This window comes from Cuculus canorus, chromosome 1 (genome assembly GCF_017976375.1).
Source record: "Cuculus canorus isolate bCucCan1 chromosome 1, bCucCan1.pri, whole genome shotgun sequence".
NCBI lineage: Eukaryota > Metazoa > Chordata > Aves > Cuculiformes > Cuculidae > Cuculus > Cuculus canorus.
Window position 1 is genome coordinate 86,421,270 of NC_071401.1, and position 26,590 is coordinate 86,447,859.

At 34.8% G+C, this 26,590-nt stretch overlaps 1 protein-coding gene across 10 annotated transcripts in view; it reads right to left on the reverse strand.

The window, feature by feature from the left end:
• The window catches only part of DMD (dystrophin), a 1,193,355-nt gene that overhangs the window by 358,361 nt on the left and 808,404 nt on the right, over positions 1-26,590 (reverse strand). For all 10 annotated transcript variants that reach the window (XM_054050408.1, XM_054050369.1, XM_054050393.1 and 7 more), the window contains 2 exons: positions 25,401-25,550; positions 5,497-5,661 (listed from right to left, as the gene is read on the reverse strand). In XM_054050408.1, coding sequence (XP_053906383.1) covers positions 5,497-5,661; positions 25,401-25,550 — 315 coding nt within the window. The remainder of the gene's footprint in view (positions 1-5,496; positions 5,662-25,400; positions 25,551-26,590) is intronic.

Consider the following 26,590-nt stretch of genomic DNA (forward strand, 5'->3'; position numbering starts at 1 on the left):
TTTCTTTTTGATTATGTCACTACACAATAAAACAGTATGTGTGTATTCACACATGTACATATTGTATTTAGGTGGTTGGGGTCTTGACTGTAAAAAAACCTTTAGCTCCTGCCTAAAGTATTTTTCTAAAGCCATAGCAATCTACAAATGTTGCATCAACTACATTTAAAAACTGCAATCTGACTGCAACAGATGGCAGAATGTTAATTTTATTTTAGTCACAGTTGTGTTAGATTGCGATATAAAAGCTTTTACTTCCATTTTATCTTATCTCATCATTTTCATTTTTATATATTTAAGAAAGCTCTATGGCTGAAATCTGACTTATGAAACTTCTTAAAGTCTTATAAGGTTCGTCCTGTAAGAAAAAGGTCTGGGAATGTTTAATCAAAATTCTTGATGAATTGGGTACTATCACACATAGAATTGGAATTAAACAGGACTATCAGGAAAGCTGAATATCTAAAGTAAAAGAAAATTAAAAGAAATCAAGAAAAAAAAATTGGTTAGAATTCCTAAGGTATTTCCTTAAGGTTCCAACCAACTAGTGAAGCATCGCTCACTACCCTCCTTTTCAGGATTCTCCTTATTCTTGCAGATGAAGTAAACCAATCTCAGCAGAACAGTCAGTAGAAGGAAATAAATATCCCTGCTTATATAACTTCCTTCATCCGTAATTCTGGAGCTCCACAGATTATTAATGCTCTAGGCAAAGCTCTTTCAAATTGTAAAGTATAGGTCTATAACCACATGTTCAGAATATTCCTGAAAGGTTTGAGTATTTTAAATTTGGATGGTTGGATCAGAACAAATACATTTCAAATTGCTTGTGTATGTCCTTAAATATTCCATTAAGGAGACAATGCAGAAGTGACAATACCTTCCATTATAGCAACATTTGCCACCTACTTAGACTCTGATTAGCCGCTTAGCCAAAATAAGGTGGTGATTAAAGATAACCACATTATTAGTAGGGCCACAAAAATAATTGCTTTGACCACAGCAATAATTGCTTTTTGAACTAATACTAATCAGATACCCTATATTTGCTTTCTTGTCTGAATTAGAACAACAGTACTGACGGTGAATGGACAGAGTTTAGGAGAAAACTTAATTACTGTCGATTAATGCAGTATTGGAGCTCTCTCTAGTACAGTAAACAAAAGAGTAACAAAAAGATGAAGCTAAAGAAACTCAGATGAGGAAAATGGACAGGTTTTTAACTCAACTGTTAAAGTAATGGATGACAATGGATGATTGTCCATGCCCGGAAATTAGAAAACAGTCTTGGTTTGTTTGGGTTTGAGGGAGGTGTGTGCAGTTCAAACAGGAAATAATTGAGAAAACTGTAAGGATTATTCTATAAAACAGGTCTGACCGGATGATCAGAGTAGCATCTTTTGACTTTATATTGAACCAACTATACTAATTCCATACACATTTCTGACAAGACAACAAATAGTTTTCTGTTCGAAGTCTGCTGCAGGGTTGCCATATATCATCCGACAGCTTTAAGTGTTTCTATATAACAGATCTTTCATATAAAGTTTTAATATTCCAGAAGTATATGAGGGTTTGGTTTATGGAATCTTGTTTATATTAATATTTATGACAAAAATAATATCTAGCAGAATGTTTGTCGATGACATCTAGATTAAAGAGGAAAGTGGAGACCGTTCTATTAGAAGTTGCCTCCCAGTAACTGCTGCACTGCTTGCTCTGCTGTTAATTTACTGTCTGCTGCTGTTAGACACATATCCCTTCCCCCACGTTTCTCGCCCAAAGAACTGCCAAAGTGCCATGGAAATATATCTCAAAATTCTATGAAACTACCACAGGAAGAAGGCTACCCTCGGAGACGCCAACAAGCAAGGCATAAGTGGAGCTAGTGCTGTTTGGATTGGGATCCACACAGATCTGAAAAAGTTAAACAAAACTTCCTTACATCAAAATTTGCTCATTGAGAAAGAATCTCAATCTCAGAATCCCTGTTATCCTGCAGGACCCCAGCTCTGTATTGAGAGGACTGTATTATCAGCTGGAAAGCAGCGATCACTTTCTAGAATTAAGGTTTAAGTATATGACTGAGGACTGTGGCAATACAACCAGCAAAACCATTAGATTTGAATGCTCAGGAATTACAAAATGCGTATCTTTAGCTGTGGATCTTTATTGACAAAGAACGAACAAACTGCTAAGATAAATAAAGTCATTCATCCTAAACTGAAACTAAGATCAGGAAAATGCTGAATTTTGACATGTCTACACTGAAGATGTCTCCTGACATGGCTCTATCCAATGGCTATGGCTATAACACTAACAACCTAGACATCAGTGCTGGCAGAAGCTCTACTGTAAACAAAGCTAAGTTAACAATTTTATTTTTTTTCTGTCTGATAATGTAGATAATTTATGTACTATTTTCTACCATTTTGTAAAATTTAAAATTCGTTATGATTTCATATGACTAAGTTTGTGAAGTATGAATGCTATATCATACAAAATACATATCAGAATGAGAATAACTCCAGGTCAAAGAGTAAATGCACAAATAAGTCATACCATTCACTTGGAAAGCTAGAAAAGTCCATAGAGTTGTAAAAGACACTGTATGAAATATATTCCAGATACACGAGAGAGTGTACATTGAAGGTACACTGCAAAACCTGAAGTGTTCCAGTGTTTACAGGTAGCAGTAGGGTGAAGAAATTCTTATAGATGTATATTTCAGGCTTTTCCCATGCACATACATAAGTATTTCACAGGAGTAGTCTGTATTATGCTAATATTAAGAAGGGAGATTATGTCAATGTGGTAAAGAAAAAATTCAATGCTTAAGAAGAACTAAGACCTATACTAATAATTTAAATTGATAGCTTGCAAATATGCATCACAATATTGATTTATTTGGACAGGGTTTTTAATTTTTTTATAAAAAAACCTTTGACAGCTTATAGAAGAAAATTGTAATTAAGGATTAACAACATGAGTAAACCAAATACTGCTACAGATGTTTTTTTAATCCTGTGAATAAAGAATACTTTCTCTACTCTTATTTATTAAGTAAGAAATGATTGAGTTATTAAAGCCTACTTAAGATTTTGGAAACCACCATTAAAAATTATGGTGTCCAGCTGAAGGCCTGGGTTCCAGTTGCAGCACTACAGTCTCTAAATTATGATCAAGAAGCTTAAGTGAGTCTAGTCTTTTTGACTCAGATGCTATATTCACAATTATGATTGTCATTTTTAAACCTCTTCTTCATACCTTCCTGGTTTTTATAACATCCAAAAGGATTCCTTATAAATTTTCTCATCCTTTCTCATCTCTTTTCTAAGAATATTAACAATAACATTTTCATTCTACTTGGGTGATCATCTGAGTCATGATTATTTCTGAAAAAGGAGTTATTAAGGTATATTAAAAGATATTTCAGAGTCCTCTGGATATTGGTGAAGCAATTAAAATGGCATTAGAACAAATGCTGAATATTTATACACTATTTGGGAACACCAGTGCAAAAGACATCTCTTCCATAGGTAATCATGCAGATATCCTTACTTTTTTAAAAGGTAACATTAGCTATACAAGATAGTAATTTTAAAATACACATAAATACAGTCATTTCAACAACGATTTGAGAGCATGTACGCACAGGCTTGACCCAACGTAGGAGAGTATCTTACTATCAGTTTGAACTATGGGTTTGAAGTTGAATGTAAAATTTAATATTGTCACAAACAGGCTGCTTTTCTAAATTATATCTACTCTTTTTGCTGTGTGTTTCATCATGATTAATAGTATCAAAACTGTTGCTATACTTCTTAACCTTAAAAAAGTTAAAAGAATCACATTTGCATTCAGAGATATTAAATAGACAGTCTTTAATGCTAAAGATTCTCTCCTTGAAGAAAATTACAGTCCAGGTACAACATTAGACAACATTTTAAAATGTTAATCCTATGTCTTTTAAAGGTAATCCAGAGATAACATGCAGATAAAAGCTAACATGCTTCATATACTTACAGCCATCACTATCATATCAAACAACTACCTGTTTCATTTACAATCAGAACTGGTCAAGCTTTAGATCTAAGTGGTCTAAATTTATCCATGAAAGAAATATGGTAGGATATTTCACAGAAAGAAAGCTTATTTGCCTGTCTTTGGAGATCTTCATCGTTCCCTCATGTCTCTAGACATACATGATTCATCCTAACACTTCAGGACTACAGCTGTTTTTTTCTGTTCTTTCAACAATTTTTCAGAAATATTCCTGTCACGTCACCATAAGAGGACTGAAAGAGCCAAGCAGAACATTTCTTTGATAACGTGTATGAAAAGCAAAGCTCTTATAATTTGCAGCAATTTAATCCTGCTTTTATTTTATAGAAACTTTAAGAGTGGAATCAGTCTAGAAATAAAGGAAACAGAATGGAAAAACTATAAGGAAAAACTGGATCAATCATATAAAAATGTTTGTTAAAATACAGGAAATTAGAATGGATACTTCTCTTGAAAGCAAAATTCCATCATTCATTCAGCATATATACAGACATTTACAAATAGCTATACTAATTTTATCTTTTTTAAAAGGGAATAGATGTCATTGCTGAACTCATTCTGTCAATTATAGGACTGCAACAGGACTCGAGATTCGCTATTTTATATAATGTGATTGTATAGCATAAAAGGTGTTTCAGCGTAAGAAACAGTTCTTTAAAGAAACTCAGTTAAAGTGAATTTAAGAAACATGCTCAGTAAAAGCACACATCTTCAGAAGTCGGTACTATTTCATTTCATGTAAGGCAAGAAAATTTTGAAATATTTACAGATTTTTCTTTTTCACTGAAAATTGCATCATCAACTTAATAAAAAACTCAGTGTCTTCTTTTTAATGATTATCTAGCTGAAAAGGATGCTCAGTTACTATAAACTGAAGAAATGTCATGGATTTCAATAAGCTATTGTATTTTAAATATTTCCCTAATTCACGTGCAGATAAGCTCATATATGCATAGACATAAAATGCGAGGCCAAAATATGTGAGTCTCATCCAGCAGCCCCGTTGATTCTAATCAACATTTTTTATCTTAATTTCTCTGGCCCTACCCACTCACACACTGACCTTTTGTTAATACTGAAATTCATTTCGAGGAGCAGATTATAAATATTTTGCTCACAGTTACTAGATAATCAGCTTTAACAATTACTAGAGTGCTACCTGTGATGTATCGACTTTTGGGGCTAGTGTTTCATGTACCTGATATGGCAAAAATAATAGATCATATTTCACCTTGGAACCATTGGTTCTAAATTGCCCCATCACTAGAAACTATTTAATGGAAAATAAATTCATGAAACTTTGAACTTCTGAGAACTTGCTTACTTCTGTCTCAAAGCTATATTGTTAATACAAAATATACAGCTGATGGTGCAACTGACTTTTTGACCACTAAATAGATGATTCTTTTTTAAAAACAGAATAAACTTTACCTTAATATCAAAAGCTCCTGGCTGACCCACTTTGTTATAAAGCTCCAGCTGGTTCTTGACTGGTGTTACCCACAGTATCACCTGATTTAGTTGTTGATCAAGCTCAATAAAATCTTTTAGCAGAATCTCTATTTGTTTTTGCTTCTCTGGAAGATCTTTGGATACCTGAAGAAAAAAAAAAAAAAAAAAGAAAAATAACAGAAGCCATTTCTTTTTGGTGGAAAAAAAAAAAGTGGCATAAAACAATTTGATTCTACACACATTCTACACCTACATGAAACCACTCCCCTTGCCGCTAAAAATCCCACACCAAGATCTGGTTTTGTTTGTTTGTTAATTCACTGTTTTAATGCTGGTATATTAAAAAACACTATTATCTCAGTATAAAGGTCTGTTTTAAAGGTCAATTTTTAACAAGGAAAGTGAAAATATGATAACCATTTGAATGATCTCTAAGTTTTCTTGACCTCTTGAGTCTAGATATTTATAAGCATGAGTTGTCTCACAAAATGTGTAGAGTTGCCAGTCAAGTCCAAAATACACACGAAATATATATATAGTGAAGAAAAATAATATCATCAATTCTGGTTGGGCCACTTGGTTCTCCAATTTGAATTCAAAATAGTCAGATTTTTAACTAAGCACATTTTTAACAATATTGGAAATTAAGAATCGGTGAATGGGATGGTTCAAATTCAACAGCATTGAAACACTTGGAGCAAATATAGGAACAGTTTGGAAATAAATAAACCAAAACAAAGCTCCATGCTGTCCTGCCCAGATTATTTTCTATCACTTTGAGGTGTCACTATGCTACACAACAGGCAACATCATAAACATATTCTAGGGGAGAAACCACCTATAATTTAAAAAAAAAAATTCACAGCAGTAAATATAAGGCCTTTCTTATCCTTGATGAAGGATAAGAAAAAATTGCAGTTAATTATTAAAATCAGCCAAGAAGTATGGTTCATTTTTCACATAAAGAAACATGAGATTTTCCAATATGCATTGTTTTTAAGTATGTTTTTACCAGTGACTCTCTTAAAAGTAGCAAAAACTGAGGTTTCTGATACACAAAATATAAATTACCTGTAAAGTTAAACAGCATTAATAGAAGCACTGTTATCACATTGCTCAGCTACAGAAGTATTAATGTTGTAATGTACATGCCTTTAGAAATATACCCTGTATATTATTTATTAGACCATACTTAAAGGATATTTGTAATACAAGAAGTTGAATATGTTGAATTATTTCCTATAGCCATCCCGTAACATTCTATTTAATAAAAACTGACCCATGAGTCAAATTGTTTTTGCTGTCTTCTTAGTCTTGTTAAATACAATAAACTCTGCTTTTCCAAAATGGCCCCAGATATTAAAGAAAACAAATAAAAATTCATTCATTTCCCTTATGTGTTAACTCAATATCTATGCAGACCTTGGCCTAATTTCACAGAAGATTAGTTTCATCTTTCTTACAATTTTTGAATGTTAATCTCCAATGTTTAGTAGATTTAATACTAATGTAAACAAGTTCCACAGAAAACTGTTAAAAGCAAATAGGTAATCATAAGCAGATAAAAATCCAAGCTGACTTCTGAAGATCTAAAATTTAAATTAATCTGCTCCCAAACAACATTAATCAAGCATATTATGTCTATCAAAAGACAGAGAAAGAAAAATTCATATAGTTTGGGGAGAAGGGGGAAGGAGTAAACTATTATATACTAAAGTATATTCAATCCAGAAAAACAGAAGATGAAAGATTACGTATTGGTGACAGACTGTACTTCAACCTACTGTTTCCCAAAATACTCACACAAGAAAACAAATCCCACCTACAGTAAGAGGTAAATTATAAGTACACACAGCCGCTTCTTACAAGTTGGCTCCTGTGCTAAAATTATAGCACAAATGTGATTATAATATTTTAATATATAAATGAAAAAGGAAACTAGGTCAAGACAAATCAGTTCATTATAGACAGAAATTTAATGTCATCTACTTTTACCAGTGAGATAAAAAAACCAGCACATAAATAAATAAAGTAGTTTCCTGAAAATCAGAAGGTTAGAGTTACAACTAAGCATGGATAAATTTTAGCAAGGCATATCTTGTAAGATCCAGGTAATGTTTTATATGCCATTGTGTGGAAAATAGATTTTTTGTAAACTCTGGAATCAAATTATCAAGCTGGCTAATCAAACTAGAACATGATGAGTTTAATGTATTAACAAGTCTGCCTATCAAACCATGGTATTATTGCAAACTGTCTCTTGGGGGACAACTTGATTCCTGAGGTAACTCTGCAGCTCACTAGAAGTATAATTTGAGAAAATCTCTATGAAGTAACTAGTATGATGACTGGATGTCCAGTTTTATGCCTTTTCGTAGCAGAGGACACAAGGTGAATCCAGAATCCAGATCTTCAGAATCTTCCCTACCTTTTTACTTACAGTCTTCCACATTTGTTATTCACCACTCCACAAGTTACACCCCCTTGATAGGATTCCAGTGCTGGTGGGACCTAAAGACTTGATGCCTCTGGGCTCTTTCCATGCATTCTTGGCTGCTTCCAGGTGTAAGTGAACAACGACTTCTGTCCCACTCCAATTCTCCATTCTACATTTACACTTTTGGCATCCTTTCCCACCCATCTTGCTTTTATTCATTTTTCATCTCAGGGTTGCCACCTGGTGTCCGCCCAATTTCATCCCCTTTAATATCTTACATCTTTCCCTCCTATCTAAGGAAGACCCCTAGGTTTTATCAGAGGAGGGGTATGTTCTTTTCTAACAGAAAAGACCAATAGAAACAGTGACCATAAGGCAACAGCAGCAGAATTGTGAAAACAGGGCAAACATGAGATGCTTTCCCCGAGATCTGCCTAAGACTGAACAGAGGCCTAATTAAAGAGTGTTACAGGCTGGGAGAAAGAAGATGAAAAAAAAAAAAAAAAAAAAAAAAACAAAAACAAAAAATAGTATGAAAGACAACTACATCTTAAACTGGAACACCCTTCTGAAAATCTAACTTAGTCCTTTACAAACAAATTAAATAATTAAATGTTTTCAGCTTTGCCTTACTTGGCAGGAGTTCAACATTGAAAACACACCTTGGGTTGCAACCAAAGAGAAAAAATAAATTTGCAAGTGCAAAGGACAACGAAAGTATGGATTATTCCTTCAAAGAAAAATTTCTGATTTCAATATCAAAGGACTATATAAGTTCAACGATATGTGTCAAAACACTAATCTCAAAACACGCGATGCATCTAAAATTTTCTACTTTAGTTCAAGTGTTAATTAAGTTAGTTAATTGGAAGCTTAGTAACAGAATAATAGACAAGATTTAAGCTCTAAATTGGGAAACAGTAGAAGATCCTAATTTTACAAATTGACACTGGTCTTCACAATACTGAATTTTATTCTCATCATAAACTATCAGACCATTTCCCGCTTATTGAATTTTATGTACTCCAATTTTGGGGTTTTTTTCATTACAATAATAAAAAACTCACCAACCAATTACCAGCATAGAAATGATAACAACAGCTCTCAAAACATAAGAATACTCTGTGGAATTTGAATAACTACATATTTTCAAAGTCTTTATCTAAATATTTTCATTTCTTCTCCTTATGAATTCTAAAACTACTAGTGCTGCTTGTTTCTGTTCCATCTGAATCTCATGTCTTGGATGAACTTCCTCCACTAGAAGCCTAAAAGATACACTCAGTCTGATTACTTTGGTGCAAAAATATACATATGCTCAGCTTGGCAGCATATATCTCCTTGGTCATTTCATGTGTTCCCGTTTTCCACTGCTATTTCCTACTTTAGCTTTAGAGAGTTATTTTTCAGTGTATACACATGTACCATGGAATTAAATAGCTGAGCAGATGAAAAGGAATACCAGTTCATATGATAACAATAAGTATAAAGGGAGAAAAAAGTTAAAAAGTATAAAGTATGTCACCTGATGCAAAATTGTATTCTGTGTCTCTATTTTCTCTAATTCCTTATGAATATCCAGAAAGAAGACAATTAAAGCAATATCTATTAAAATAAGTTGTGGAGTTATGGTTCAATCTCATAACTCAGGAACAATGCTCAAAATGTAAAAGTTCATATCCCTTAGGTAAAGACTGTAAGCAAGAAAGAAAGAACAATGAGGAATCGTTTTTCACAGGTCAGAAATGTTATTGCAAATGAATGAACCTGACAAATTGTATTATTAGTAAAACATCACTATCATTATCAGCATCTGCCACCTGTTAAAAGTCAGGAAAGCCACCAAAACTACTTGCATACACTATATTTCAAGTGACCGAAGCCTAATTTTGACTATTTCCCTTCTCTCTCACAAGTCAATGTCACAGTCATTTCCTATTTACCCAAGATGACCAAAGAGAAGTTAATGCTATTACCCAGCTGCTTGGGAATATAGATGAGAAGATGCATCTTCCTAACACGTCATTTGTCAAAACAGAGTATGGAGAATTTTTCTAATGGTGAGTGGAGAGAAAAGAAATCTTAAATCCCAGCATTTTAGCAGCAGTGGAAATTTGGTTTTTTTCCTCAACACGAGATAAGATACTCCATTCTCTTGCTAGCTGTCTCATCAACCTCTCAATAACAGAGCAGCACTTATAAAAGGATCTTATTTTCATTAATCTGACAGCAGATTAAAATTTAGCATTCTTCATACACATAATATGATAAATTATAATAATCTGCAATGAATATGAACAAAAGTATGTTGTGGGGTATCTGTGATGACTGCTAAAATGTTTTTCTTGTATTCCCCACTTAAGAGTCCCTCTGATATACAAAGCACTTTATAAAAGCCAGTTTCTAATGTAGGATAACTGCTAGTGTCAAGTTTGAAAAAAAACATCACAATTGTTTGTATACAGAAAAGCAAAGAATGTACAGCTTTCTGTATGTATTGCTTTCCTTACTAAATGTAAAACAAGCGGCAGCTTCTGCTTTAATATTCTTTCTGCAAAAATGTAAATATTAGGAAAAAACATGAGAAGTGACTACACAGCAATCAGTTTACAGCATAACTGGACTGAAAACGGGTTTTTATGCTGTCCAAGCAAGGACTTAATAAAGGAATAACTAAAGTCATAATATCTATTAAACACAAGCTTCAATCTACACTTACTGATAAATCACAACTGAAACCTCGATCACTGTAGTAAGATGGCTGCATAAAACAGCAGTTCTTACAGGCACTGTTCAGAAAGTTTTATCTGCTTTTATCACTGTACCCAGACCATGTACAAAAGAATGATTTAAAATGGAAACGGGGGAAGTTAATTTTCATGCATCATTTCTTCATGAAAAACAATCAGTGTAAGAAAGAGTTTCATGTAAGATCAGTGTAGGATGTCATTTAGTTAATTAACTGAGCTACTTTCATTAACAAACTCAATATTGACTTTAAAACAAAATCTATGCAACTTCTTTAAAACAAAGAATATTTATGAGCCATAGTGTCTCTGACAAAGTTTGACTACAGATGGTGTTATTACAGGAAGGTGAGAGCAGGCTACTAAAAATACATATACCAAGAACTAGCGTTTCATGTTTCACAGAGCCAGAGAATGTCAGGGTTTGGAAGGGACCTCTGGTGATCATCTAGACCAACCTCCCTGATAAAGCAGATTCACCTAGAGCAGGTTGCACAGGAATGCATCCAAGCAGGTTTTGAGTATCTCCAGAGATGGAGACTCCACAACCTCTGACACGCATGATTTCCCCTTGGTGAATACATGCTGATGACTCCTAAAAACCTTCTTTTCTTCCAGATGCCTGGAGATGACATCAGGGATGGGCTATTCCATCTTGTTTCTAGGGATTGAGGTGAGGCTGACTGGCCTGTAGTTTCCTGGGTGCTCCTTCTTGCCCTTTTTGAAGACTGAATTGACATTGGTTCTCCTCCAGTCCTCAGGCACCACTCCTATTCTCCATGACCCTTCAAAGATGATGGAGAATGGCTTAGCAATAATGTCTGCCATGTCCCTCAGCACGTATGGGTGCATCCATTTGGGGCCCACAGATTTGTGTGTGTTCAATTTGCCTAAATGATCTCTATCTAATCTGATCTTCCTAGATCAAGCCACCGTCTTCCTTTCTCCAGACTTTCTCTTCTACATTCAGAGTCTGTGACTCTTGAGGGCTGGTATTTGCAGTAAAGACTGAAGCAAAGGCAGCATTCAGTAACTCTGCCTTCTCTGTATCTTCTGGCACAAGGACATACACCTTATTCAGCAGTGGGCCCACATTTTCCCTAGTCTTCCTTTTGCTGTTGATGTACTTAAAGAAGCTTTTCTTGTCCTTGATGTCCCTTGCCACATTTAATTCCAAGTGGGCTTTATCCTTCCTTATTGCATCCCTGCATACTCTTACAAAGTACCTATATTCCTGTCAAGTGACTAGTGCCTGTCTCTACATTCTGTAAATGTCCTTCTTCCACTTAAATTTCTCCAGAAGATTGCTCGTCTCATGCCTCTGTTGCTTGATTTCTTCTTTCCTTACAAGCCTCCCAAGACTTGACTTTAACATGTGATTTTGGGCTTTTTTTTTTTTTTAACTTCTTAACAGTGTATTTGTAATATTCCCAAGTTTCATTTTTATTACAAAAATCTTTTTTATTTTCTATTGATGCAGAAGACTAAAGCTGTTCCCAAATCCAATGCACCAAACAATTTTCTGCTTCATCTCTCTGTCTAGCTTTTAAAAAAGTAAACAAACATATCCCCGCCTCAATGATTTGTTTGGGGTTTTTTTCCTGCATGGTAATATAATTGTATGTATCACAGTCTTCTGAATATCTGTATGCTTTTTATATTCAGTATCTATAACTAATTGTCATTCATTCTCCTCTCTACCGTCTCAGTGATTCTCCTTTGTCAAGGGCATTTTTGAGCACAAGACCCTCCACCTTAAATCTCTGCTAAATAATCTAGTCCTCAATTTTCTTTTCTTTCTCTTTATTTCTTACTCAGTTCCAGAAATATAAAAGCAGTCATAAAGGGATGATTCCTGCAGTGACTCTTAATGAAGGATCTGCTGACAGGAAAGGGATTTCTAAATAGAAGTGCAATGCCCTAATTGTTCTTTCTCTGGTTTACAACAGATAATCCTGTGTCTTTCCCTCAGGCTACATACAGTCCATGAGGCAGGCAAACTCCAGCATGTACGCTACAGTACTATTAGCCTGTCTGAATGGTTACCTTGAGCCTGTCGGTCAAAGTTTTCTTCCTATAGAAAGCACAGCCTGACATACATTTTGGAAGGAGAAGAGAAAATGTCAGGCCATAGTACTACAGCAGTTCTTAACGTAAAATAAAGTTCAGTATCATAACAGAAACATTATAGATAACGATGATGATGAATTTTTGAAAAGGCATTGCCAAACTCTGAGAAAAGTAGACAAAAAAAGGCATGGCAAGAGGAAGGGAAAGGGAAGGGGAAGTTTAACTTTATTTCAGAGTATTCTATTTGTGGGAATTTTAATTATTTAGGCATGCCACCATACACACAGGCCAATATAATTAAATTATAAACTTTATCTTGTAAACAGCAAATAATATATCATAAGAGTTTTAGGTTCCTACAGTCTTCCTTAATATAAATGCACAAAATACCTGACACACAATGACAACCTGTCTTGGAACTCAAGGTTAAGAAAGCCCAGGCCATTGTCATTCATTACTGTATGACATTATGTGATCCATTGTACATTGTATGTCAAATCTCTCTGAGAGACACAGCTGTTGCAGTATAGAAAAATGTGTAAGAATTTGCCTAAAATGCCTTATTTGGAATTTGGTAATTCAGCAAAAACAATATTACCTCAATATAGCTGTCAGCACAAATGTCTTGACAACTAGTCCTTTTTGTACTCAAAGCACTTGGCATAACTTCTTCAGTATATGATGAATACATTCCAGATTCATAAGGCAACCAAGAATATAAAGGAATTCAAAGATGGTTGGTAAGATAAGATGATATATATTGTATATATACTTACATACATATATTTAATCTGATTTTATGATCTCATTGGCTAGTAAAGACTTTTTACTTCTGCATGACAGTATTTCATAAACATTTTTAGTTCTTTGCTTAAAGTTTAATGTGCAGCAAACAGAGCAGTAAAGTGGCCTAATGAACACTCATCTGAAGTCTTTATGATTAATATAAAAATAAATAATTTGTTTTCTTTCTGAGTATTCAGTAGATCATAAAATTATTTGTGTTGTCATAAATTCTAGTTCATCCTCACTTTTTAAGCAAGTACAAACCACATTTGAATTTACTATAAATTAACTATGTTATCTTTACTAGTTGGGAGTGGCCATAGAAGAATATTGTTACTTCATCTATGTACAGACATATTAATTTAAAAAAAAACCAAAACAACAAAAAGCCAGGAAAATATTATGGCCTAGAGCAAATGCTAAGGGGTCCTGAGCGAAATAGCTGAGAAGCCTGCTCAGCTTCAACAGTCTCCTGGCTCATCAGGACAAACTTGCCAATTAGGAATGGTGTCTAGCATCATATTGATGGCTGTAAATGAGTGAGGTGAATCAGCGCTGACCTAAGTGGCCTGACCTGACCTCAATCTCCACTGAGGTCAGAAGTAAAAAAAAACTTTTGAGAATACATTACAGATCCCATTATGCATACTTACAAAAACAACCACCATACCGCTTTCTGGTATTCTGAGGTGGTTATTAATGAAGGAAAATGGAGTTAGACACTACAGCAATGAGGAGTGATACGAGAGGTAAACTAAATTCTTGGAAGAGAAAAAGAGATAATATAGCATCCTAGTCAGGTTTCCAGGTCCAGTAGTCATGGGCTTACTTTCACCAGAATATTTAAGGTGTCCCCTTAATCAAAACATTTGAAAAAGCCAAGTATCTTAACTGTTCGATATACCTGACAATTTTTGTTTACGGAGTATTGTAATGGAAAAGAAGAGCAAGAATAACAGCAATAGAACACTGGACCTTTCAGGGCTAAATCACAACATATAATTGCCTGGAAAGAAATCCCAATTCTTTTGACATTGTAGTGAAAAATGCATTTTCCAATATGTTATCCAACCACCAAGTTAAATGCTTTGTGACATCAATGCTACAAAATAATCAGAGAAAAGAAAGAACTTCATAAAGTGAGAAAATGCACACAGTTACCCCACCTTCTCTACAGGCCCATGATTAATGTCAATGTATGGATAGAAATATAACTGTTCATTAATTCCTTTTATTTTTAATAGCTGTTAAATATAATAATGCATCAGAAATACTCATAACTAGTAACATATTTATTCATTATTTTATAGGAGTTATTATTTCTTCTGAGAAAGCTAGGGCAGCTTTTTTCCATTTGATAAAATGAGTAAAATGTCTTAGGATTTCTAGTTGAAAGACAAATTTAGAAATGGAGATTTAAATTTCATATTTAGAGCAATAACATCCAAGAGACTTTTCTACGAAATAATCAAATTTTTTACTTTTCAAAAGTAGAAATCTGTTTAATGTTGATAACCCAAGATAATTTAGACATTTGTAGGGAGATGTTGTTATGAAAGAAGAAAAAGATATGCAGCCAGAGTTTGTGTCACAGAAAAAAATAAAGATTTGATAAATAGGACTGTTATAAATTTTCTTATCTAGTATAAGTTTTGCACAAGGCTGTTAGCTACTCGTTAGTACCATGTTACTACAAGTTGCTACCCCTTACTAAAAGTATCACAACTCCACAAACATCCCAACTGATATCCGTAGATGCTCTGTGGGTTTAGTTTTAAGAAAATGAAAAATGTTCCTCACTATTGTTTTAGATGGAAAGCTGTTATTTAAGTACATTGGGATTCAACTTGATAGATGCTGTAGCACATACAACATTATTCAGAATCATCTTATTAGTAACACACATTGTGGAAACATCAAAGAATGTGAGAACCGTTCCTTTCCTCTTCATCCAGCTTAGCCTGGAGAAGAAGAGGCTGAGGGGAGACCTTATTACTCTCTACAACTACCTAAAAGGAGGTTGTGGAGAGGAGGGAGCTGGCCTCTTCTCCCAAGTGTCAGGGGACAGGACAAGAGGGAATGGCCTGAAGCTCCACCAGGGGAGGTTCAGGTTGGATAGCAGAAAAAAATTCTTCACAGAAAGAGTCATCGGGCACTGGCAGAGGCTGCCCAGGGAGGTGGTTGAGTCACCTTCCCTGGAGGTGTTTAAGGAATGGGTGGATGAAGTGCTGAGGGACATGGTTTAGGGAGTGTTAGGAATGGTTGGACTCGATGATCCAGTGGGTCCTTTCCAACCTGGTGATTCTGTGATCCCACCAAATACATGTTTAGTCTTGTCAAACATTGCAAGTCTCTTGTGCTCCTCCTTTTTGTGAAAAACCCTTGAGAATCTGTTGCCCCTCTTTCATGGGAAATGGGAGAGATTACAGACAGAGCAATCATACAACTTGTCCTCTTACCTTATAAGTATGTCTGAGTAAGAACTAACACAATAAGTAAGGAATGTCTGATGCCACAGAATTTGCTTTTGGGGTGACTATGAGGAATAAAAAACATATTATTTTGATATATACTGTAAGAAACTCATTTAAAAAAATATGCCCGGTTTTCTTGTAAGCGGTTCCTTTCCTGTAAGCTTTTACGTGTTGATGAGCAACATAGCCTGAAATCCACAAATAACATCATGATAAATTTCCAACTTATTTATATTTAACTTTCATTAAATTTATTATGTTTGCTGTCATTTATTGTTAAGCCTAAAACACACCTGGAAAACCAAGAATAAAGTAAAACAAATAAATTTAGAATCTAATATGTATAAAGGAGAAAGACTCCAATGTGTTGTGAATATACTCAAAAACATGTCTCAAAGGAAAAGAAAAATAAATATTCACTAGTAAGTCACAAGAGCCCTTGATATTGTGTAATTATTGCCCATTTGCTGCAAAAACATTTTGAATATCAAAACTTTTTCCTTGAAGGGACTTCAGAATGTCTAAACCTTTCAAATGAGAGTAAACATGATATACTGTAGTAGGAGAACATTTATTAATACTTAATAGGACAAAGAAAATTGGTGGAGTCATTAATAAAAAGAAAAATCATATAACTCTCTGCAGGACTCCTGAAATAATGTAAAATAGCATTCCTAACCACTTTTACAATGCTTTGAACCTTCAGAATGTTTTAATATCTCTAAACAATTTAATTTTACAATATTCCTGTGGGATTGGAAGTTTTGCATAGGAAAATAGAGCAGCTGGAAGATTAAGCAAAGTTCCTGGTGTTTCCAGTCTGGAGGAAGTGACAAGATCAAAACGGTCTCTGTAAATTACACAAATACACACCTATCAAGAATTTACAGTGCTAAAAACTATCTTTCTGATGCTCTGCTACTGCATCTACTTGTTCATAATGCTTTATCAGGGGCACACATAAATTTCTGTTTAATATTTACTTTTGTGCTCAGAAACAAGGAAAATTGGAAGTTTTTATGTTAATAAATTAAAAATAGACCAATGCAATAATATGTGCAAAGCACATACCTGTAGGAGGAGCAGAAAACAGGACTATCTTCATATTATGCAAGCTTGGCTGCTAAAGTTGAAAGGACGAGCTAAAAAGGGAAAAAGTCTTCTCCTGAAAATGTTTCGGGCTACATCTGACCTGCTTGATGCAGAAGTGGCTCTCAATGCCCAGAGGTGAGCGCATGCCCTGACCACATCATAGAATCATAGAATGCCTAGGTTAGAAGGGACCCACTGGGTCATCGAGTCCAACCATTCCTAACACTCCCTAAACCATACCCCTCAGCATCTCGTCCACCCGTCCCTTAAACACCTCCAGAGAAGGTGACTCAACCACCTCCCAGCCTATTCCAGTGCCCAATGACCCTTTCCGCACACTACAATGATACCAAAATGTGTGGAAGTGGGCTGTCCTCTGTATTTCCACAGGCAGGAAACCTAGGCTTGGGCCATACTGTAGCTGTAGTATGCACTTCTGACGCCCCTAAAATGGGGGAACCAGGACCACCTGGTATGCGGCAGCACAAAGGTGCCACTTTCCACAGAAGAAACACACAAAATTCGTAGTATGCAACTAAAGAAGGATATATACAAAGGACAGCTAAAGTTAACATCCATTTGTTTGAGATTAATTAATTGCATAAGCAAAATTCTTTCCTCAATCCACTCGTTGTTTCTGTTATTTGAAGAAAAAAGTGGAACTAAACAATGATGAGCCTTCCCAACTCACTACTGTCCGTGAAAGTCACTGGTTTGAATACAGGCCAGATGAATTGGTCTGCTAAGAATACACTACCTAGACAGCAGGGCTGACCACCATCAACTGTGATTAAAATATTGTAATACTATTTTATTCAGACAGATTGTAATTTTTTTCTTTGTTCTTAGAATAAAACTTTAAATTATGTATTTACAAACATTTTCTCTTTTGATGGACTTGAAAACTGTAGGTATTCCACTTCTATCCCTTTATATTGCAAGACAACTCTTTAACTTCCACTAAAGTCTGGGAATTTCTTATGCCCCTACTAAGTAAAAGATTCTTCAGTCTTCTGTGCTTTAAATTGTCCTTCAATACGGCAGAATTTCCCCACTCAACTCCTTGACAGAGGACGCTATGTGCTTGAAGTTATATGACTATATGCTTTCTGGCATAATTTTTACATTTGATAGAATTTCTAGATCCTTCTTCTATTAATCTGCATGGATACCATTTGAGATCATGTATATTTTTATCTTACCACCTTTTCTTCATTACTATAATCTTCTCCAGGCATCACCAGATGTATAAATGGACATGGTCAGAGGGTGTACGGACCTTTTTTTTGCCTCCAGTCATCCCCTGGTATGCTCTTGTGCAAAATGAAATAAAGCAGGTACTCCCTTCTTTAAATTTGATATCTTTCGGATGTAGCATGAATTTACTTCATCTCTTTGAACTCAGTATTATGCAAACTGACTTCAGAAATCCATACAAAACTGCTCTAGAAACAGATTCTTACAGTCATTTATCTGCATTTTTGCAAGTGAGATCAAACATGGTCTTCCTAACCAACTTCAATCTAAAATAACGTATGATTGGATATCAACATATTCTTCACAAGAAGGAACCCATAACATTGTAAGAACACTGTTATTATCAATAGCATTTGAACCAATAGCAAAGAAAATTCTGATTATGTTTTAAGGGATTTTCAGCTTGGTAGTTTTCACTACCTGACTTTCTATTTAATCTGGCTTTTACATTAAAATTTTGTATAATAACAAGGCTCCCTGGAGGATTAATATCTAGTATCCCAGTTTTCTGCATCAAAAACTACATTCTGTTATGACTGATGCTTATATACAGAAGAATCTTCACTGTTACTTGGTTATTCTTATTTGTTTTATCATCTATGGACAGGATGATGTACTAAGTCCTGGAAAGGAAAGTAAGTGAGGATTGGATCTGCTTAGGGTTTCTTTCAATTTTGTAAATTACCTTTGCTTCAAAGTTTTAGTACCTGCAGCAACTGTGTTGCTTTCACTAAATACTTTGAATGACAAAAGCGAGCTAAAGTTGAAATATTTTTGCCCACAATCACTAAAAAATTACGCATGCAATACAAAATTATTTTTCCTTTAAGAACAAAGCAAATTGAAAAAACACGTTTTTCTCTCAGTAATAATACTCCAGAAACAGGAAAAATTACGTATTTTTCAATTACTTCTGCACCTAAGAACTGCATTAAATCTTATTTTAATTTTACTCTTATAGAAGAATAGACATCTTTTAAAAAATATATTTTAAACAGAAAAAAAAGAAGCAATTACATAAAATCTCTGGATATTTTTTAAAAATTATAAAATTCAGTTCTTGTAAAGTAACTGTTATAAAAAAAAAAAAAAAACCAGTAAGTATAACACAATAGCAACATTCACCTCATTTGAATCTCATTTATATATCTGTGTTGGGGATCAAAACCAGCACAGGTCTGTTTAGATATTTAGATTCTTTTCAAATGTGGCACAAGATTTTAAAGTCTTTCAGCCCTAATATTCCAGATTTCAAGAACACTGCATCCAAATCTAAATCTTAAATCATATTAGGAAGGAACTATTAGTCTAAGCCTGATCTGTTAACACCTCTAGTTTATAGACAATAAATAACCAAATCTTTCAGTGTAAGTTAAACCAATTCATTTTCTTCCATCTACTGTGAAAACCTATACTTAGTCTTGATTGTAGACATTCATGAAGCTTATTGAAATGCACCTTTGAAATCACATACACTGACAAAAATAAGAAAAAAATAGACACTTCCTTATGTTTTACAATAGTCTAAAGTCCTTTCTGATTACAATCATTAGGTTGACTTACAGTATAGCATGTAAAGTGGAACAAAATCTAACATCTGAAGCTGCTAAAATGGCTAAAAATTGCCTCTGATCACTGACTAGGCTGTAGGCCCCAATTCCCATTGTGCTCTGTCTTCTAACACATGCAATCTGTTGTTTTCAAAATACCTACGTATTTCAATAGCTTTAAATCAATACAGCTAGAAAACCTTCAGTAAGTGTAGCCTGAAAAAAAAAAAAAACAAACAAAAAACAAACTAGGAAAAAACTCAAAGAGGTTATTTTACTTGCTTGGAAGGTGACGATAACTCAGACATTCATACTAGTCCACAAATGCTTGGTTCTATACTTTTCTACCTTATTTTCACAAGCTTTAAGAGAATTTTACTTTAGGAAAAAAGAGTACAGGGGTACAGGGGAAAAGCACGGCATTGTCAATATTCTTTGAGATGATAAGACCAATTTTTATGGTCTTGGGACGGAGGGGAAATGCAACACAAATAAAAAAAAACCCAAAAACCAAAAAAAACTGCTTTCACTTATCTATGGAATTCTTGGTTGAACTGCACAGCCAGTATCTCTTTCCAGAACCTGCAAAAAAGTGTGCTGTAATTTAATGTATTTATATTTCTTACTAATTGAATTAAAGGTTTTGTCATCCTTGTTCTGTGTGCTTCGTTTGAACCAACAGCACATTACCATTCTCTTAAATGATATAAAATGCAATCTGATTGAAGATTTCTGGTTGTATTTAAAGAGATATGTACATGTATGTATAACACATGCCAAGTTTAGGCTACAAGTCTGTTTAGGCTACAAGGTTGTTTGAATGTCTCATCATCACTGTCTTTAAGAATGTCTTAACTGGTGTAAGGACTTGAGTGTTTTTCCTGTTTGAATATCAAGCTGGCAAAAGGGATGCATCAAAATCGTTATAGATCCTCATGCACAGAAGAGGTATGTATTTAAAAATCTTACATCATCCTGTGTTTAGTAGCAATAGCTATTTTACCATAACGCTGGACAACATTACTGACTTAGGACTCAAAGATCTTTTCATTGTCCTCTCAGAAATGCAAAGATTCAGTGACAAAAAATTATTATGTCTTCCCAGACAGAAACATTACTAAGGTGGGCAATTGTTGACAGTACGGTTCTGTTCCCTAGTAAACCAGAACAGGAAGCATCTCCTCATGTATGTCTGGGTAGCAGGAGTCTTTAGTTGTCTTTGCAAAAATGTGGATGCCTCAGGATGCTCAACCGTAAGGAGCAGAAAGTAATAGATAAGTACCAAATGGTGAGACTATAGGATAGTCTATGTAGGATAGACCACACTCAGGTCTATCCTACACGAGTTACTGATGGAAATATCACAGGTCTGTTATTTAGTAAGGCTATCACTTAGTTAAACAACCCTCCTCATTACATAGTTAACTAGTAACCAAAAGAACCCACTAAAAAGTACAAAGATAGAGATTTATCATACATTACCTTACTATCAGTATGTCATTTTTTATAATCTACACCTTCACATTATTTGCTACTTAAACTGAAAATAAGGGTCAACACCAAACAGTTGACATTCAAATTAAGTTTTAGACTAACAAAACTTCCAGATAAATATTAGTTTCTAACAATACTCAACAACACTGGAAAGCTAAAGGTGTAAAAATTTTAATATAATTTGGCCTAAAATGTAATTCTAAAAGGAGGGTCATCAGCATTATTTTACTCCTGTGTTATACATCTTAATTCCTGTGTGCTTAGCATGGCTGGGAAACAGCAATTTATCTTTATGCTGCTGGTGATTTTGCCTTTTTTAATCTTAATTAGTGGTGGCTGTTAGAAACACACCAATAAAAAGGAATGATATCTGTATACGTACTTGTTTCTTAGAACTTGTGACATTCTCATGTTTGTTCAATTAAAGACAAAGAAGGACAACTTCATTTTGCTGTATGTGAGGCCATTTGTCAGTACAGCTGATGATAACACGAATGTAGAATACAGCTAATTAGCAAGCTATGAGAACTGTCACAGGATATCTAGCATAGCATAATACTTTGTTACATTTACGGTAATCAGGTCACTTAGTAATTGAAATCAAATTCAGAAAAAGATCCATTTTTTGATCTCCAAAACGCTGAGTATATTACTCCAAGTTAAAATTGAAAGCACAGAAATCCAACTGTAGCATTCATTCTCCAAAATCTTTTCCCTTCCATCCCACAAATAATGGAGAATCAATTGTGGTAATTCCAACTGTGAACTCAGTTTGAGTTGCATTGACATGCTAGAAATTTGATGTCATCACAGGTAATCCATGTCTAATTACTACTCAAGGCAAGTTACAATGCATGAAGCATAACCTTGTTATGACTTTGTCTTTCTGCGCTTCCTAGGCCCATCTGTTTTTCTCTACACTTGATCAACCAAGCTAAGAAGACCTATACTTTTCCTGATGGTACAGAATATGTTCACAAATTATACCCATGTCACTCCAGTCCTCCACTCCTATTTTTTTTTTGTCCATATAGCACAACAAATTGATTTGCTGTGGCAGTAAACAGTGAAATAGTCTCTTCAATGTCTAGTAATTAGTTCTAATACTAGCAGACAAATTAAAAGGCAGCAAAACAAAATGTCTCCATCAGGCACTTATAATAACCTTCATAATACATACAGTAGATGTTATGAAGACTAAGGTGGATAAATGAGGAGAATACTGATTTTGGCATCCAGCTTACTTTCAGATAATCTAGCTCATCCCTCTTGGCTGACATCAGACCAAGAATAATATTAAAAGAGTAATAAACTCCTTCCAGCAAACCTCTGATTCCATGGTTCACTGGTCTCAGACCTAATCTATCAATCCATTTACTGCACGGTAAAAGGTAAGAAACCCATTATAGATCTGTTGCATGCCCTGGCAGGTGGTATATGACAAGAACTGAGTTCATAACAAACTCCAGAGCCTAGTATCCCTTTTGTACGCTTTGAAGCACTAGGTGGTTAGCTATCACAGCAGAAGATACTTTCACCTTTGAAAATAAACAATTCTTGATGCTAAGGCATAAAAATGGTTAGAAAACACTTCATTTTTTATAATACTAAGACTTCACAAAAATAGTTTTATTTTCAGTTTTACAAGAAATACTGGCTTTGGAGAGGGTACAGTAAGTAAAACCAGGCTAGAATTTAAAAGTCATGCTTTCAAATGTGGGCTTTAATCTTCATTTTCTGCTTAAACTATGTCTGAGGTAGCAGCCTATTGGAATCGCTATTCAATACCATTGTCTAAAGAAATGTCATTTTAAAACTATTGCTATCCAAATGAAGAAAAACTCTTCATAACTATTTCTCAAGGTCATCATCATGTGATATAAACACCAAAAGCAAAGACAATACCGAAGCACAGGCAAAAAAAAAGGTTCTTTTATGTGACTGCAATTCCTTTCATACTCAATTTCTTTTCTCTGCTTATTTCCATTGCTGTAGGGTAGCAGTTTCTGTAAAGAAGGTCTGAACATGACTTATTTCAAATATGTCACCTGAAGGCTGAGACTTGCAGGTGTTGTCCCCCATTCCCCTGCTTGGCAGATCAAGGCAAAAACAAAAAATTGTCATAACCTTAAGAGATATTTGGCTACATTCTCACCTGGTGTAAATTGTCACAGCTTCCCTGGAAGAAACAGAATTACTCTAGCGTATGCCAAATAAGGACCTACCTTACAATATTTATGTAAATGTAGTGTACATTTCATATTTTGAAAATATCATCTTGCGATATGAGATAATCAGAAATGGTAGATAGTTACACGTTCATTTCTACCAGAGATGCCAGATGTGCTTTGAGGAACACAAAAAATATATCCTCATGAAAACAACTAAGAACCATCCTCAAGTGGCCAGCAGAAGTTCACCTGATACAAAAGTGCCAGAGCTGTGAGCTTTGACGCACAGTAAAAACCTGTGGGCTGTTTTCAGTGACTACAGATCTATAAGCGAAGAAAGGCAATGTCCCTCTGCTGGGCTTGCAGACTTTCTTACCAAGATCTTAAATTTTATTACAGACTTTAGAGTTTCAGAGGAGAAAGAAAAAAAAAACCAAAAACATTAATTGAGGCTTCCTACGCCAACTGTGAGTAAAAGAAAAATATCTGAATGAAAAATATATTTTTCCCTTTAGTTTCATTGGAAAAATTCAAGGACTCAAAATGAGCTTATAGTTTATTTATTTTTTCAATATCTGTCAAAAGCACACACTTTTTCACAGTTTTTCACTGAGAAACTTCAGAGAAAGGGAACATGTTATGGATTTGATGATTTACATGTCCAACTTGGAGTTCATGAATGTGATTAATATTTATTATCGACTTTTACCTGTGCTGTTAGCTAGTATTTTGAACTTTGCCAGACTGCTTCCGTTAGGAAGAAACTAATAAGAATCCTATATCAAAGAAGTTCCTGTTTATTTCCCAGATCTGTGCTCAAAATTGAACTGTGTTCACAGAAATGGTAACAAACCCCACCCCCCAGCCAGGATGTAGTAGTATTGACCAGAAAGTTTAGCTTGTATTTTTCAGAAGGTACTCTTGGAGAAGACCACCTCAGCTTTCCTTCTGCAGAGCTAAACACAATGACTCTTTTCCCCCTGGCATCCTGCTGTCTTTAACAAATACATACCACAGGTTAATTTCCCAGATTTTGATTTTGCCATCAGTGTCAATGGAAATCCTTCAGCTGACTGACCTTTCCTGACCAGGCTAATTCTTACCTCAGGTGAAGATCCTCCGGACAACGCTTTCTACCATTTCTGCTACATGAGAAGCAGTAGTTACATGAGAGTACTCAAATTACTACCTCTCTTTGCCCAATTTGTCATTCATTGTCACCAGTTTTCAACACAAAAATATGCTACTTCAACAATAAAATACACTAAAATCCTCCCTTACTTCTCTCCACGAGTATGGAGAACACGGAAAGCAAAAAGTGTGGTACTTGGCTACACAGAGGCCAGAACTCAAAGCTCAAGGCTGGAAGAAGCATGGTGGAAGATGAAATAGTGGCTGCAGCTTCCACCTCAGGGCTAGGGAAAGGAGAGAATCAGCCAGTCTTTCCATAATAGACATTTGCTACTGCCTCTCACACACCTGAGCCACAACAGCTGGAATATTTGCTGTATGTTCAGAACAATCAGGCTGCAAAAATGATACTCTGAATTCCACCCTTAAGCAGCAAACCTGTAATTTAGGGAGTACATTTGGATGTAACATCATTATTTCAGTCACTAATGGTCTTGGTTTGCTGTCATTGTTTCTCACAGCAGTGTTTTGTACACGTTTTTCTTCCTCCAGTTCATTATGTGTACCCATGTCTCTTCATAGAGAAAAAGAATACATACCAGAAAATATACAATGCAAATATTTGCTACAGATTAAATTTTTTTTACCACTGTTACATCACCATTATGTCTAACCTTTAACAAGCGATGGTTAGCCTCCTTCAGCGTCCTCTCAAGCTTATGTTTTTTGTCTGGGTTCAGTGATGCACTTCCAAGTGCTATTCCTCCAGTTTCATTTAATCGTTTCAGTATTCCCTTGTGTGGCGGCAGCTCTTCAACTCTTAACTAGAACAGACAAATACGGCGGTTAAGATGAACTGTGGTAGAATTTTCATCTCTCTTATCTTCACTCTTATCGATTTGTGTACCAGCTGCAGGAATAAACTCAATTCAAGACAAAATAACCATTGCATTCTGAACATAGAAGGCTATGCCCCCCCGCCTCAAAAGAGACACTATTAGTGGATAAGCATAGAGTCCTAAACACCAAAACATAGGGTTTCTGAAAATATTAATCATTGTTACATGAAATATTCTACTTTGGGACACTCAAAAATGCATATATATTAATTTTAATAATATTTTGATATGGTAAAAAGAATGCACATTGGAGAAGGGTTTTGACATATTCCATTCTATGAGCAGTCACACAGATAGCATGTAGTGAAAAGACCTCCCATCTAACCTCATAATTAAGAACGTTCATGTGTGTTCATAAAAAAACCCACAGGTAAAGCCAAAGCATATAAGGCATCATCTAAATCTACCACTTCTCCATCACGTATGCAGTTACTGCAAACTGATACTGTCAAAGTTACTTGATATATCAGATAAGGATAATTTTACTAAAAGGCAAAAGTTCTTCAAATTTGTATTAACATAAGCATGTAAGTACGAAATGACCTACACGGCAAGCCAAAGCATTATTCATTTGCTGCATTAGTGTGTATTCTCATGTGTAGCTCCAACAGAACAAGGTGGACTATAAAAACAAGATACGAATAAGAGATTCTAACACCTTTAATTTCGGATTATGTATCCCTTGGAAATACTACAACTGGGAAATATCTGTGGATAAATGAGGAGTGAGAGTCTTTGCTATTGTAAATTATCAATTCAGACTTTAAACCCATAATCGTGTCTGCAAATTACAAGATACACCTAACACCCTCTTATAAATATTTCTTTGCCTTTGTTCTGATATACTCAATAATGGATGCAAAAACCTCACAAATTTTCTGTCCAACTCACTAACATCTCATGCTGAACAGTCAGAGGGACAAACTCAGCACATAGATAAGTCTTCATTTCTTCAAATGCTACTT